The following is a 14,568-nucleotide window of genomic DNA, read 5'->3' on the forward strand; positions in this document are numbered from 1 at the left end:
CCCCTCAAGCATTTTAACAATTAATTCTTTGTTTTGCTCTCTTTAGGGCCTTTTTTATCAAAATATTTCATTTGGTAGTATTTCTTTAATTGAAAATATGAACGTGTGCAGAAAACAAAGCAGGGTTAGTTATACACTACCACAGTTCAATCCCGGAGCACTTCATGTTTTGAATTGTCTGGGAACAAAACGAATGGACAAAAATGACAGGTTCCATTCTGTCTTCCGCAGAGACAGAGCTATAAATTTAATCAAACCGCTTGCAACCAGAGTATATAGCACTATCCAATTTCCCTTTGGGTGCAACGTTAAAGCGCCGTATGGGCTATCTAAAAACCCTGACACTGGACTGCGCTATATACGAGGGAAGATATCGCGACCAACGGGATAGCTGGAAATTACCCAACCCACATGATGTGGGAGACATCAGGTATGAATCACTTGCGGCACAAGTCTGAAGTCGGGCAGAATGAGATGATTGTTCCTAGCAGTTACCACGACAACGCGAGACTGCGAGCACATTACGGTATCTCGTGCCTGCATCAAATGGCAATGGACGCTGAATGTGGTGTTCCTGGCCGACAGGTATAATCAGTCATTATTAAAATGATGCAGGGAAATGATACGGTGTCTTTAGCATAAGACATTTTACCAGCGGTAACGGTGAAGCCTTTATTCCTTAGAAACGGGCCCTTAATGACCTGTCCCACAGACAGATACGCGCAAACAGGAAACCCCTCTTCACAGTTTGCACTACGAAAGAGTTCCCAGCATGGCGAAGTTCGACGTTCGCTTTATTTTCCCCGTACAATTGCCAAACCTCTTTGTTGACAAACTTCAAATCCACTTGATACTGCTTGCTTGACGATGCAAGCTTTTCAACCTTTGTCAACAATTTTAATGTCAGGAATTTCGTCCGAAATTCAAAAACGGCGGCGTCCAGAAATTGGGCAAGTATTTAGCTGAGTGCCCCCCTATAACGTGGCGCACTTGAACCTTTCTCAGAAAATCCCACATTGACATTGAAGAAATTATTTACAGTTGATTAATTCCAGTAAACCATTGTTACTTTTACTCACAAACCCAACTGCCAATCTGATAGAAAGTGTTTTTCGTATTTTGGTCGCGCTTTAGAAGAGTTCATTTTGCACTCACAAAAACTCGGAAAATCGGGGCCAAAATAAAATTCCATCCGAACTTTGCATATCGCAAAATCGAGTTTTATAAAACCAGAATGGTGGGAGTTTATTAATCTTTTATGAAATTTTATGTAAAAATGGTGGTCCAATAAACACTTGAGGCAAAAACTTATAGGTTTGTCACGTTAGGGGGCTGCGCCACGTTATAGGGGACATCAGTAAACGCTGTAATCCCAATTTAAAAAAAACTTTTCCGAGCAAAGGTGAATCATGGACCGTACTTTTTTTAGCGCGAATCCCAATTGGACGGCTACATTTCCTCCATATGCCTATGTATCGTGACACGGTGTAGGCCACCTTTAACCACATCGTCAATACGTGTAATTAAATCATAGGCCTCCTTAAACAATTTCGAGTGTCATGTCGTGGGCTACCTTGAGTTGTTGCAGGAACACAATTTCCTGTCGGCTTCGCCAAGATGGGATTGCGTTGGTCTCGCGGTCTATTACATCTCGCAGTCGGGACCTGGGCCTGTCAGATTCTGAGGTCTCCCTTCCAATTTCTGATTGCAAATATCCGGCGGCGTATCTTCCGCGACCCAGAGTGACGGGCGGCTCGCCCGTCCCGTGGGGTGGCACTGCCGCGGCTGGACGATCGCGCGTGCGGTCTCCGGGCGGGAAGAGGAGCACATGGATGGTGTCTAGGAGTACTATAGTACTGAAGAACGCCCAGTTTCCAGTGACGAGAATTACTGCTAACAGAAGTCGTCTCATCTTTCGAGACGTCATTGTGCGATCAGCGGTTGGATCACTTAGAACTACTTTTGACAACTTAGGCGCGCGTAATTTCACAAGAATGGCCTGCACCACTACTGCCTGAGTCTAAATTAATTACAGGCTTAATTAAGCCTTTTTTTTGTTCGTCTAAATTTTTTAAACAAATCAGTGTCCGCAACAGCTGCGCCCAGACGCATAGAAATAATGGCGTAGGTCTGTATACCATACTATCACTATTGTGTGCAAACAATGAGGTCCAAACTCCGAGGATTTCCTATGTTCCAGGTTTTCTGAAAAGTCGCGTGGATGCTGCAGAAAGAAAAAGTGTATAGTATGCCTATAATTAAAAGGAAAAACACTTTCTTTCCCAACAAAAGTGGCGAAAATTTGTGCCGGGAACTGGGGAAATGACTTGGCCCGGCCGTGGACGAAAATTTGAAAAGCTGACACCATGTGAACGTAGGGGGCGACGTTCAGGATACATACAGTTGTCATACATTACACTCCTCCTGCAGAACCGTACATCAGAAAGGTGCACGGAATAGGAGGCCATACAGAAGACTTGCGTCATGCATATGCTCAGACTAGAAGATGTACATGTACATGTACATGGTCTGGCTCCTTGCTATTTGCAAGAACATATACACATTCACAATGTTGGTCGTCAGTTGAGATCGAATTCACAGGGAAATTTAACTTATATCAGCCAATAGTGGGCAATAAGTCTTACAGTGACAGGGCATTACAGGCTTGCGCACCTAGACTTAGGAATGCCCTGCCTCTGTCAATACGTGCTTCAGCATCATATAATATTTATTTGAGATAAGTTATAAGTGAAAATGGTTTTATGTTTATTTCAAATGAAGGCCTATTGGGTGTTATAGTTTGTAGTGTATATTGTACAGCGCTCTGAGATAATTTTTATGGAGGGCGCTTTATAACAAATTATTATTATTATTATCATTACTGGCTGCTTTTGTATTTTCTTCACATGTCTCGCGGACATTGGACTTTGTTCTCCTTCTTTAATTAATTAACGTCTCAAAAAATTTGACCCTCGTGTTGTTTTTCAAAGTAAAATGGTTGTGATGATGAAACTCACACGTTGCATGACGTCAACAGATTGGACTGATAATAGGGATTAGGCCTAAGCAGATTTTTCCACTTTTGACCTGATGTCGTCAGTCACCAAATATAATCATACGCCAGTGCATGCAGTGCAAGGAAATGATGTTTAGCTGGTTTCTGCAAAGCTCCGCTGACAGTTTGCACAGGGCGTGAATTAATGTGACTGGTAAACATTCGTCTAGGATTGCATCATCCCCAGATCTTAATCTTCTTGCTTCCTTGCACGGAGATACGATGGTTTGACGTCCTCAACTGCTTTGGAACGCATCTTTTTCAATGCGAACAATAGAAAATTAAAGACAGCTGATGCAATGTTTATTCCTAAGTTCATTTGATGAACAGGGTAACGAACCTATAAGGTATTTAAAGACCTGTCAAATTCACACCTCTGGAATTTTTGGCCTCTTTGTGTGTTCAAGTGAGGGCGCCTTTTCAACTTAATCCAGCATGGCGGACGTCGTGGCGAAAGGGGTGTCCAACCTGTCCGTGGAAGACAAGAAAAAGGCATGCTAAACCTTCCCGTTGTTTTCAATTCGAAATAGCGCAGATAGTGTCCCGCATGTTAGCCAGAGCTTTTGGAAGGATTTCAGGACGTCAGCTTGTTGGTAGATGCAAACGAGTCTTGTCTTCGGTAAACTGCACTTCGTCCATTGTCGCCTGGTCATGTTCAGATCCTTAGTATAGGCCTAGCTCCACCATGTTAAGATATTCATTTCATTTTGACCTAAGACGTTGATGGTATCAGTGAATGGCCATGTCTCTCAGGTTTTATTGTTTTAAACTGGATAATAAACATTAATCTTTGCACCTGTGTTCAATTTCAATTTAAATCAGTAAATCATGGCATGACTGGGCGTGCCAGGTAGTCATGGTCAGATGGTACATGTAATGTCCGTGGCCGTGAGAAAAGTGGTTTTATTAATTTTCATCAGTCATGATGTTGTATTTAAACCAATTTTTATTGCCACCACATAAAGTGATAACACATGTACTCAAAGTCTCACGGGGGAGCCTTGTTTCTCATGTTTCTTGAAGTTTTTAACGTGCCTTCAGTACATTAGCAAATGGCCGCATGTACGAGTACATGTTGTACATTAGTTGGATTAGTTTGAAGTTTTGGGAAAGGAACCTTTTGCCAATATCATGGAGCCAATGTGTAGTCAAATCGCTAGTAATCAACCATTACGACAGTTCATTGTTTTTACATGCGCGCACAATGTAGACATATGTAGGTATGTGGAGCTTGTCTTGTGATGATGCAAACTAATGGCAATTTATATGGGAGCAGGGGGGTGTGCAGATGCCCGTGGGTACACAGAAACACTTGTTGTAAATACCAAGTGTGGACATACATGGACCTTTGTTCTCCTGTGGTTAAGGTAAATGCTCCTTTTTCTCCCACTGGGAAGACTTCTTCGAGCTGGATCTTTGATGATGATTTCCTGGACTCTTCAGTTTGCCACAGCTAACCTTGACCCCCAAATGCCTCGTAAACTGTTTTTCAGAGAGGTGTGCAAGTCCACACAACGCCATCGTACCCTGCATTATGTGGACTTCTTCTGTACAGAGGTCCACACTATGTACGACACGCCTGTACATACTCTTCATATACAGTGCATCGTACATACTACATACCAGTATGTACAATATGAACCCTGCCCTGCCCACCTGCTGAACCCCGTTAAATTGAGTTGTACATGTACAGTGCACGTACACAAGCGCTAACAGAGCAGCATTGCTGGTTGTGAGACAATTTTCCCTCCATTGACAAGCTCCATTGTTGGATCAAGGAGTGGCTGGTAGGCTGGAACTCCAACTCGTTAGGCCATGGGATGCATGTGCCTGTCTTGCAATGGAACATATTCGCGGGGACCCAATTTCAGTCGGATTCCCCGACGCACATGTAGCGTGTTCATTTGAAAATGTTCAATTCAAAGAACCAGACTCTATATTGAGGATTCATTCCAACCCCCAAACTCACCTCATCCCATTAAGGGTTTCAAATGTGTGCAATATGTTCAGGACGTCAGGAATATGGCTGAAATCGGGTACCCCGCAAGTACGGTCCATTGAGCAGACTTCTCATTTTGACATACATACGTGTACGTACAACTGCTGCCCGCTGTCGTCGTGGCAGTCGGGGTTCAAAGTTCACGACTCCATGGTACAAATGTCCAAATGCACCCTATGCATGGTTCACTTTGTGTTTCCTCCATTTTCCCGCAGGAAGCTAAGATGTCCAGTAAAGGTGACAAAAAGGGAAAAGAGCCTGCACCTGGAGCCTTCCCTGTGGAGGTAAGAAGCTAGAGCTACGGGGTACGTCGGTCTTGACCTGATGTAGCACACGTGTCAGCACGTGTTGTCCAAAGAGTTTTTTGGACTCTCTGATTTCGAGAGTTACAAGACTTCAGACACTGAAAACACGCCACATGAGAAGATGGACCGAGCGGTACATTCGGCAAGCGGCCCAACACCCGCTAGCGCAGTATTCGACGCACTGGGTGAAATGAATAGTCTGGTTCCTGGTCCACAATTCTACAAATTCTCCTTGTACATGTATGTCGACATGCACCATGGTGAATTGTTGCAAAATGGTAGGGCAGTGCTGAATATCTGAAGAACCGAAAATTCAATCGATTATCAAATATTTGAATATTATTTTTGGAATTTGAATATTCACAGGCAAAATTTGTGAAAAGGAAGAGAAAGTTTTCTTTTGTTATAAATGAGAAAAATTGCACTATGGAGGAATTGTTTCAAGCAGATTCAAGTGAAATGTGACAAATCTTACGATTCAGAAAGTAAATTACCGGTATTCATTAAAAAATTGAAGAGGAATAGAATTTTTCAACAGGACAAGTATTGTTTGTCTCTTCAATCTTGCCAAATCATGGCTGGAGATACACCTAGACGTGAGAAGCTATCATACTAAGTCCAATTGTATACGTTATTGCAACTGAGTTTGTATATGGTTTGCTCATCAATAATCTGCCGGTTGGTACAACCAAGTATTCAGACATTCGACTGAATTGAAGGTCGAATATTCGAATAGTGAATTATTCAAATTGATTCAGCCCTAAATACATGTACTTGTAGTATGTACATGTACCCGTACTAGTTGGGGAAAAGTACAGGTGCTCGTAAGTTCAAATACAGCAGGTGTTGTGTACACTGTACATACATGAACATATGTGCAGTACATATACATGCATGCATGCATCTGCTGTGTTGATTTGAAAACAAACCGCCTCTTCTAGCATGTACGTGGGCGCACCGTGCTCCCCTCCTGCAGAATCCAGTATTCCCAGACCGGTAGCCGGAAGGCAACCCTTGATCGTATTTTTGTTCTTATTTTGTCGGCTTTCCAGTTGGACCCGTGGCCGGCGTACATCCAGGAGAGAATAGACCTGTTTGACAAGCTCAAGGCAGAAGCCGACACAGCCTTAGCTGGTGAGCGGTCTCTTCCATTCTTAATCCCCCATTCCCCCTTAAGCCTTCCCCGGTACCCACTGTGCATCCATGCAATCCATACACTGCAGAACATTGCGATCTCCCAAGTCATTTCAACAGGTCGGCTCACAAGTCGGTGTTCCCAAGTCGAGTCACAAGTCATCCGCTTCAAGCCCACGCATGTGTGCGTAGCTACATGTATACCTGTATTTGGCATCCTAGTAAGCCTTTTGCGAGTTCAATTTGCTTAAAATCTGGTACACCGGTGTAATTTTATTGCACATACATGTAAACATAACAATTTGAATTCCCCAGACTAAAGACACTGTTGCCACATGTATACCTTATGATTTGGGGCAAGCTTTTGCATAGCGACCACCATCTCAGGAATGGACTGGTTCCTTTGTGCCCTTCCTATCCACTGAAAACAGTGTATTGGTGCAAGGCGTCTCTTATGTAACCAAGCAAAAGCTTGCCCTGAATCACAAGGTATAGCCACAGTGTCTTCAGTGTGGAGAATTCAAATTGTTATGTTCGCGTGAATTGAAAGAACTCAGTGTACCAGATTTTATTCAAATGTAACCCACACAAGGCTCATTGCCGGTTCTTGCACACTATTTTGGACACCCTTTATGGGTAATAATTATGACCTGTGAGGTTTCCCAAAAGAAGTCTCACCTGTCTGCCTATGTGTGCATACATTTCACTGGATAAGAAGGGCACAAAGGAACCAGTCCATTCCAGAGATAGTGGTCGCTATGCAAAAACTTGCCCCATATCACAAGGTACACTGGTTGTCAGGAGGAAATTAGGCCGCTATTTTGACGTAGTACCAGTGGAATTTAAGATACTCTGTATTGTTTTTAAACTCAGCCGCCATTGTGACTCAGAGCCACATTACCTTATTGAACTGTTGTCAGTGCATGACCTTAACACTGGTAACATCCGTACGAGAGGTTGTGATGCCGTTAAGCTCAATCAACCTAAAATACGCCCAGTGCCAAATAAAGCATATGGCGATCGTGCATTTTCCGTCTATGCCCCCATGCTATGGAATCGGCTTCCTGCCTACCTTAGGAACATCAGTGAAGTGTCGATTTTTAAAGTACAGTTGAAAACGTTTTTTTTTAAAGTTTTTTAATTAGTCCCATTTTTTAAAAGTGTTTTATAATTAATGTATTTTTCTTGTAAAGCGTTTTGAGATATTTTATGGAAAATGCTCCATTAACCCTCCTATGCTGAAGTCACTCTTTGGGTCATTTGGTGAACAACTCAAGGAAGCACAGCTGTGTCATGTTGTGCACTGCACCAACTGTCCCTCACAGGAATATCAGATTGCACTTTTGTGCTGCCCAACAACTGTGCTTCACTGTTTCATGTGCATCATTGTGCAGTAAACCAAATGCAATGAAAAGGACTGCACAAAAGACCTTGGGTCAATTTGTGCTCGCAACCAACTGTGTACACACTGAACCTGTGCATATTTATGTTCCATACAGAAAACACATGCAAGAGAGTGACTGTGGGCACTCGTGCATATTTGTGATGTAAAACCAAAGGAGGGTTAAGGATACATTATTATTATTATTACATTGTGTATATATTTCCAACAATAAAACACCAGTGTATTGGAAACAGAGGAGCTTGGCTCTAGGTATAAATAGTCATTAAGCCATTTCTGACTACATTAATCCTAACCCCCTAAGGTGTATGTTAAAAAAAAATTGAAATCGGAGGATTTTGGGATTTTTAGGGTTAACATCAACAAAAGTTGGGCTACCAAGTCTCAACACTGCATACCCAGCAAGAAATGAGACCGAGGGGTACCCCCCAAACATGTCCATTCCCTATACACATTCCAGACTATTGTTACTTAACACATCCCCCCCCCAAGATGTCTGAAAGGAATCCCCCAGATTCCTGCGAGACAATGACCAACACAAAGCAGGGGGGGTTCTCTCCGTCTCATACCTTGCTGCACATGTAACACCGGTACATAGTTCACACAGAACTGTCGCATCAGATATTGTACAATGTTAGCCGGCCCCTGATGGTGTTTCAAAATGGCACGGTGCTCTGTGGCATACAACATTTCCTCAGATGAACCCATTTCCTTGTTTTTTTTGCTTTACATTCCTGCCATTGAACATTGCAAAACACTGAATAAGGTCTTGTCAAGAGTGGAATTTCTTCGTCGTTTTGTCCAAGTCAAAGTCACGTACCTGCAAGTTGTAAATACACGTACATGACCCCTAATGTGAGAGAGTATCGATTCTGCCCCTTCCCAGCCCTTTGGGGGCCAGAACAGAAATGTCGAGATCCCCATTTTTCATTGTATGTTTCACATGTTTATTACAGCCAAAGAGCGAACCCCCATCAAGGTTACCCTCCCCGATGGTAAGGAGGTTGAGGGCAGAGCGTGGGAGACCACACCTTACACGATAGCCGCTGGCATCAGGTAGGCCTGCGAGTGCTTTCCAATTTTACTGTAAACAGCGTCACAGTAAATAGAATGTCAAGTTGGCGTACACCGAGGTCGAGTTCGGGCGGCCTGTTCTTGACACAGGTTTCTTGTTCTCGCACTCGAATGGGGGGAACGTGGCCCAAGAACGGTGTTCTCGGAGCAAGTTTACACACCACCTCTTCGTCAGGGTTTTACAGGAACACCAAGAAAAACTCGTGAGATTTCGATTATTGAACAGCCGCAAAAAAAATAGCGAGATGGCTCACAAAGCCCGAGACAACGGGGAGTTCTGCAAAGTTACTATGATAAGTTTGTAGAAAGTCAGAAACGAATGTTTCTTTTCGAATGGAAAAAAAGAATTCAGCCCAGTTATCCAACGCTGACTCTCAAAGAACGTGCATGGACGCCGCCGTTATACTGTCTGTTGCTTGCCACATACATGTACGAACTATACCAGCGATAACCGGTTGTACGTTCTTGGCGTTCGAGCGACCGACCCTGAACAGCAGATCGAGCTGTTCGCGAACATAAGAGAACAAGGCACCCGAACTCGGCCCAAAAGTGTCGATGGGTGAATACCTTTACCAGTAAACATGATAAAAGAAGAAAGACGGACCAGATGCTGGCGTACTTTTTGTGCCAATTTAAACCCTACGCAGTGAGTGGGAGAGCCCCTGTGGATAGTTTGCTGCTACTGCCAAACCTTTGAAACTTTCAAATGGTCCTTTCGTGGCTTTCTTCTTGGAGGTCTTGGGCAACTGTCGATAGCAAATTTGCAAAAATCGGACAAAGCATTTTCATGTTAGATTCACGTGGCAATTAAGAGTAAAGAATCATCCAAAACTTGAATTTTTCCACGCTCTTGTGTGTAAATGGCCGTGTCGTGCAAACTCGTTGAAGTGCGTTCATTTTTCCTGTCAAGTTGCATGTTTTCCTTCGCATTTTGACTGTCGTATCTAATACTGATGTCGGAGCAAACAATACATGAGCAAATTTCAAACAATGAAGTACAAAAGGAATGAAAACACAATGCTTACACAGTGTATGATTATAATGTAATGAAATTTTCTTGATGAAATGTTTAAATGTAGCAAAGAATGAATAAGAAAACGCTCTTTGCATGATAATCCATAGAGGTATCCGTGTTTCATTTCAAGTTCATTTGGTACTGTTTTCTTGAGAATTTCGCAAAATTTGAAAATATGAATCAAAATATGAAAACAAGTGCAGAAAAAAAATGTCACACATGTTCCAATCAGATACCCAGTTCCTTAAACTCTCACCCAAAGCGCACCCCTAAGGTGTTGCAATACAATTTTGTTTCTAAATTCAGCCAAGGGCTCGCCGACAATTCTGTGGTGGCCAAAGTCAACGGCATCCTGTGGGACCTGGACCGGCCCCTGGAGGTGGACAGCCGGGTGGAGCTGCTCAAGTTCACCGACGACGAAGGCCAGCAGGTGTTCTGGCACTCCTCTGCCCACATGCTGGGCGAGGCCATGGAGAGGCACTACGGGGGTTGTCTGTGCTACGGCCCGCCCATCGATAGTGGCTTCTACTACGACATGTTCCTGGAAGGAAGGTGGGTGGAGCTTGAGCAAGGGGGGGGGTTGATGCAGTGAAATCCTGGAGTGGTGTAAAGCTTGAATAGTTTAAGATCAGTAGGAAGTTTTCAATATTAAATGTTTTCAGGGAGCTAGTTCGACATGGTAAACAAAACGCAGTACCAGTATCCTATTTCTTGACCTGTATTAGGCGGAATACATGTGGCATTGGATCGGATGGCTAAACTCAAGAGCTATGCCTCGCTACATACTTCATGTGTGGCATAAATAAACTGCTGGGTCGAAGAATTTGCAGGGAAAATACCCGCCCACGGCACTGTTTTTGTGTAAGAAAATCTGACGTGAACCGGTTGAACAAAATTAAAACACGAGGTATAAATGCACAGGAATCTCTCGACCGGAGCTTGATTTCTAATCCCTTCCTTATTCTCACCGCAAGACTTGCTCACATCTGTTTATGGTTTACGGTTTTACGCTTGCATTCCTCCGTGCGCTGGCTGAGCTGCTGGGTGTCAACCTGGCGAATGCCCTCCCCTCAAACTTCGTGCGTGTGCTTTTCATGGAGTCGGTAATGGGCGCAGGGGGCCTGCTCTCAGCTATTGCTCATTTTTTGTCCGCCCCTGACGTAACAGTATACTCGAAGACAGAGGGCAGTGAACTGGCAAGAAAGCCAAAATCTTATTCAGTGAGCGGACGGATGATCCTGCAAGAACCTTTTACATCAACTTTAAAATTTTTACTTTGATTTTATTAATTTGTGCTCAACCACTTCATGCCGGGGCATTTTTCAATGTTGATGATGCTGGGCCGGCATAATTATCATTTTTTCCGTTTTCAAAATTCTTCAAAAATTCGTCATTTCATTTAACGGACGTTCATAGCCACACGAAGTAATCTTTAGGCACTACTCTAAGTTGACAGGTGACATTCATTGACGCCCGAGTATTTCAGCCAGGCCTGCAGCCTTGTAAAAAGAGCCCAGATTGTGCGGTGTTATGTAACTTTCTTTTGTTCAAGAACCTGGTTCAGTGCACTGCTGACCTCTCTTCGATAGGGGCCAGCGGTGTTGTGTGGCTCATCGCTGTGGTGGTGGAGCGCTTTTGTCCCCGGTGGTAATCGGCTCACTATAAATGCCCCAAACCCTGGTATACGGTTTCAAAACAAGGCTGGATTATCACCACTTTTGAGAGTGAAAAATGCCGGTAATGCCCAGCAGCCTGGTCTTTTGTTCGGAGTACGGTCTTTTGTTACAGGGCCCTGTGTCTTTTGTCCGAGTTGGGAGACCCGGGCCAAGCATATAAAGCATACGTCTCCGATTCCGGAGTCCCTGGCAGGAAGTGGTTAATATGATTCAGTGTTCATCACATTTGAATATATGGGTATTATAGAACTGTGCTATATAAATCAATAAATTATTCTTTACCTCAAAAATCAAAATGATTTTCAGTTTCTGTATCAAACTTTGTTTATGTCGTGCACACAAGATGGACTACTGACCACATTTCCCTGGCACTGGAGGATTTGTTCATTGAGCGGCAATCAGAATAAGTAATTTTTTGCTGTCCAGAGCTAGGAAAATGCCTGTAGCAGTGCATGTGAATCCCAGGCTCGGAGCTAATGTGAAATCAAAGTCCGCCTAAAATTAAAACTGTGCCAAGTTGTTATTTGCCACTAACTCTGACAGCAATCAGGCTAACTCAAAAGCCAGGCATGTGGCGTACTGAAAAGGTCACCAGTGTGTGGCCACAATGCCACATGTGCCACGAAGAACTAGCAATTGGACTGTAGGTGTAGGGCTGCAATTGGGTCAGCAGTAGTGATCGAGTCAAATCAAGGCCAGGATCGTTGTGGTTGGTTTTTTGGGTTCGGACTTGCCTAACTACAACAGTAGTGTGTGCACAGTCTCCTAATGTGAAGAGACTAAGTACTTTGCAGAGCGATCATTCAGGAAATAACTGATGCCATTTTCTATTTGCAGGCAAGTCTCCAGCAACGACTTCAAGACGCTGATGGAGGTCGTCAAGAAGATTCAGAAAGAGAAGCAGCCGTTCGTTCGGCTGGAGATGAAGAAGGAAGACCTCCTGAAGATGTTTGATGTAAGAATATCCAGGAAGAACATCCACTGTGAAAGTTGAAGAATGATTAGAGATTCACTCGAAGAAAATTGGCAGTCTTTAGATTGGCCCCCCACAACCCTCAGAAACACTGCTGACAATTAAGTGCTCCACTGTGGTGACAGTTCCAACTCATTTAGAGGGTGTGTTCAGGGCTAGGGCACTAGATCCTACAGTTTCACAGACGCTGTGCTGTTACATGTAGGGATAGTATTCAAATTTACCATCAAAGTCGGGAGAACTTGTGACGTGGAATACGTACCGCACGGCGGCATTATAAGGCTTTCATATCACACATTAAGGACTAACAGCAGCTGATGTTGTAAGATTCTGGGATTTGAGAAGGACATCCATGGGTAGTGCACACGTCAGCTTTCTCATAGGAGTGGTTCCTGATAGTACGTCACGGTCCTGTTTTTGAGGTGCCACATTATGTCAAATATATGTAAAGATTGAGTTGGAGGAATCAGACTGAAGTACCTCAGCAGTTTTAGCTACCTAACACCCCCCCCCAAAAAAAAGCTGGGCTTCCTCAGCCCATTGCACAGCGTGAGGAATCATGCCAGATCTTCTTGAAACTTAGCCTATAGATACGTATGTTCATAGTGAATATGGTATGTCTTGTGATCAAAAGCGCTGCTAGTCTGCACACACTGTCCAGTCTTCTAGTCTGGATTCCTGCTGTACCTCCTCTCATTTTGCAGGGGTGAGATTTCCCAGCTTTTTAGCGGATTTCCCCCTTTTTTGTTTTGGATTTCAGCTTTTTGTCCTCACTGGCTGGGTACAAAAGTACAGGAGATTTCCACAGTTCAGCTTTTTTATGCCCCTTTTTCGGCTGTTTCCAGCTGTTTTTATCGTTGATCAATCTCGCCCCCGATTTTGATGCATTTGATGGGAGTTGACTTTGAGATTGGTAAATCACTACCCCTCCAGTTGACTCCTCATAATGAATGCCTTTTGCAGTACAATTTGTTCAAGAAGCGTATTCTGAATGAGAAGGTCACCACGGCAACCACCACCGTATACAGGTAACATTTCATGTCCCTTTGTCGGTAGAACTTTCATCTCGAGCAAATGAATGTGTTTAAGTATTCCTAAGCTACACACTTGGTCACTTCGCTCTAGATGTACGGCACGTCTTCCATACATATGTGGGTTTTCTTGGCCAATTTTCAATGAGAAAAGCAGTTTTGCTCATAAAGTTCCATTTGAAATTGAGAGTTCTGAATTCAGTGTCTACTCAATTTCAATCAGTTCTATCCGTGAAGCTTTCCCGAAATAACAAAACATTAAATATCAGACGATCCTGAACAGTTGTTATTTTTTTCAATTTCAATTAAGCCAGTTGCAAGACAGTGATAAAAATTCAGCTTCTTCAGCTGGGAAACTGCTTTGACATTGAATTCATTTTTGTGGTATTAACAGAAAGAAAAAATCCCTTTATAATGTGACAAATATTAAAAGAAACTATCATTTGCAAAAAGTGTGTCCATAAAGTGAAAAAATTGCCATAAATCTGCTCGCCTTTAGGTGACTCCGAGGATGAATACACCGGTATTCTCGTCAATAAGTTCATCACCAGTCTATTCAAAGTCCTTCAGTCGTAAGCCAAGTCACTATCTATTCAACTGAACATTGACAAAATCATTTTTTTGTCATTGTTCACCCTGCAACTTATGACTGGTCTTTTGGAAGGACTTGCAAGTGGACTTGTGAAAAGACTTTAACGGTGTACTCACTTCACCAGTTGGACATAGATTGTAAAAATTCAACTAAGTGATAGCCAAGGAAAGTCGCTGTAATGACAGGCTCTGTTTTGCGGTGCTTCGGGCATTATGCTCATTTGCTGACATGCAGCCTGTTTCCTGCTGTCTCGTCCAACCTAGTCTACATCTCAACATCTGCAACTTTACCTCAGATATTACAAAAGCTCCA

At 43.3% G+C, this 14,568-nt stretch overlaps 1 protein-coding gene across 2 annotated transcripts in view; it reads left to right on the plus strand.

Moving 5' to 3' along the window:
- Window positions 1-3,229: 3,229 nt before the first annotated feature.
- Window positions 3,230-14,568, plus strand: part of LOC110989441 (threonine--tRNA ligase 1, cytoplasmic-like) — a 28,152-nt gene continuing 16,813 nt past the window's right edge. Inside the window, exons 1-7 of one of the 2 annotated variants that reach the window (XM_022253820.2) lie at window positions 3,230-3,674; window positions 5,270-5,338; window positions 6,412-6,493; window positions 8,852-8,951; window positions 10,291-10,536; window positions 12,498-12,615; window positions 13,597-13,661. In XM_022253820.2, coding sequence (XP_022109512.2) covers window positions 3,603-3,674; window positions 5,270-5,338; window positions 6,412-6,493; window positions 8,852-8,951; window positions 10,291-10,536; window positions 12,498-12,615; window positions 13,597-13,661 — 752 coding nt within the window. In that variant the 5' untranslated portion in view covers window positions 3,230-3,602. The remainder of the gene's footprint in view (window positions 3,675-5,269; window positions 5,339-6,411; window positions 6,494-8,851; window positions 8,952-10,290; window positions 10,537-12,497; window positions 12,616-13,596; window positions 13,662-14,568) is intronic. The other variant, XM_022253821.2, reaches the window with a different exon arrangement.

Source organism: Acanthaster planci, linkage group LG05 (genome assembly GCF_054643075.1).
Source record: "Acanthaster planci isolate LZ-2023a linkage group LG05, COTS_SCS, whole genome shotgun sequence".
Taxonomy (NCBI): Eukaryota; Metazoa; Echinodermata; class Asteroidea; order Valvatida; family Acanthasteridae; genus Acanthaster; species Acanthaster planci.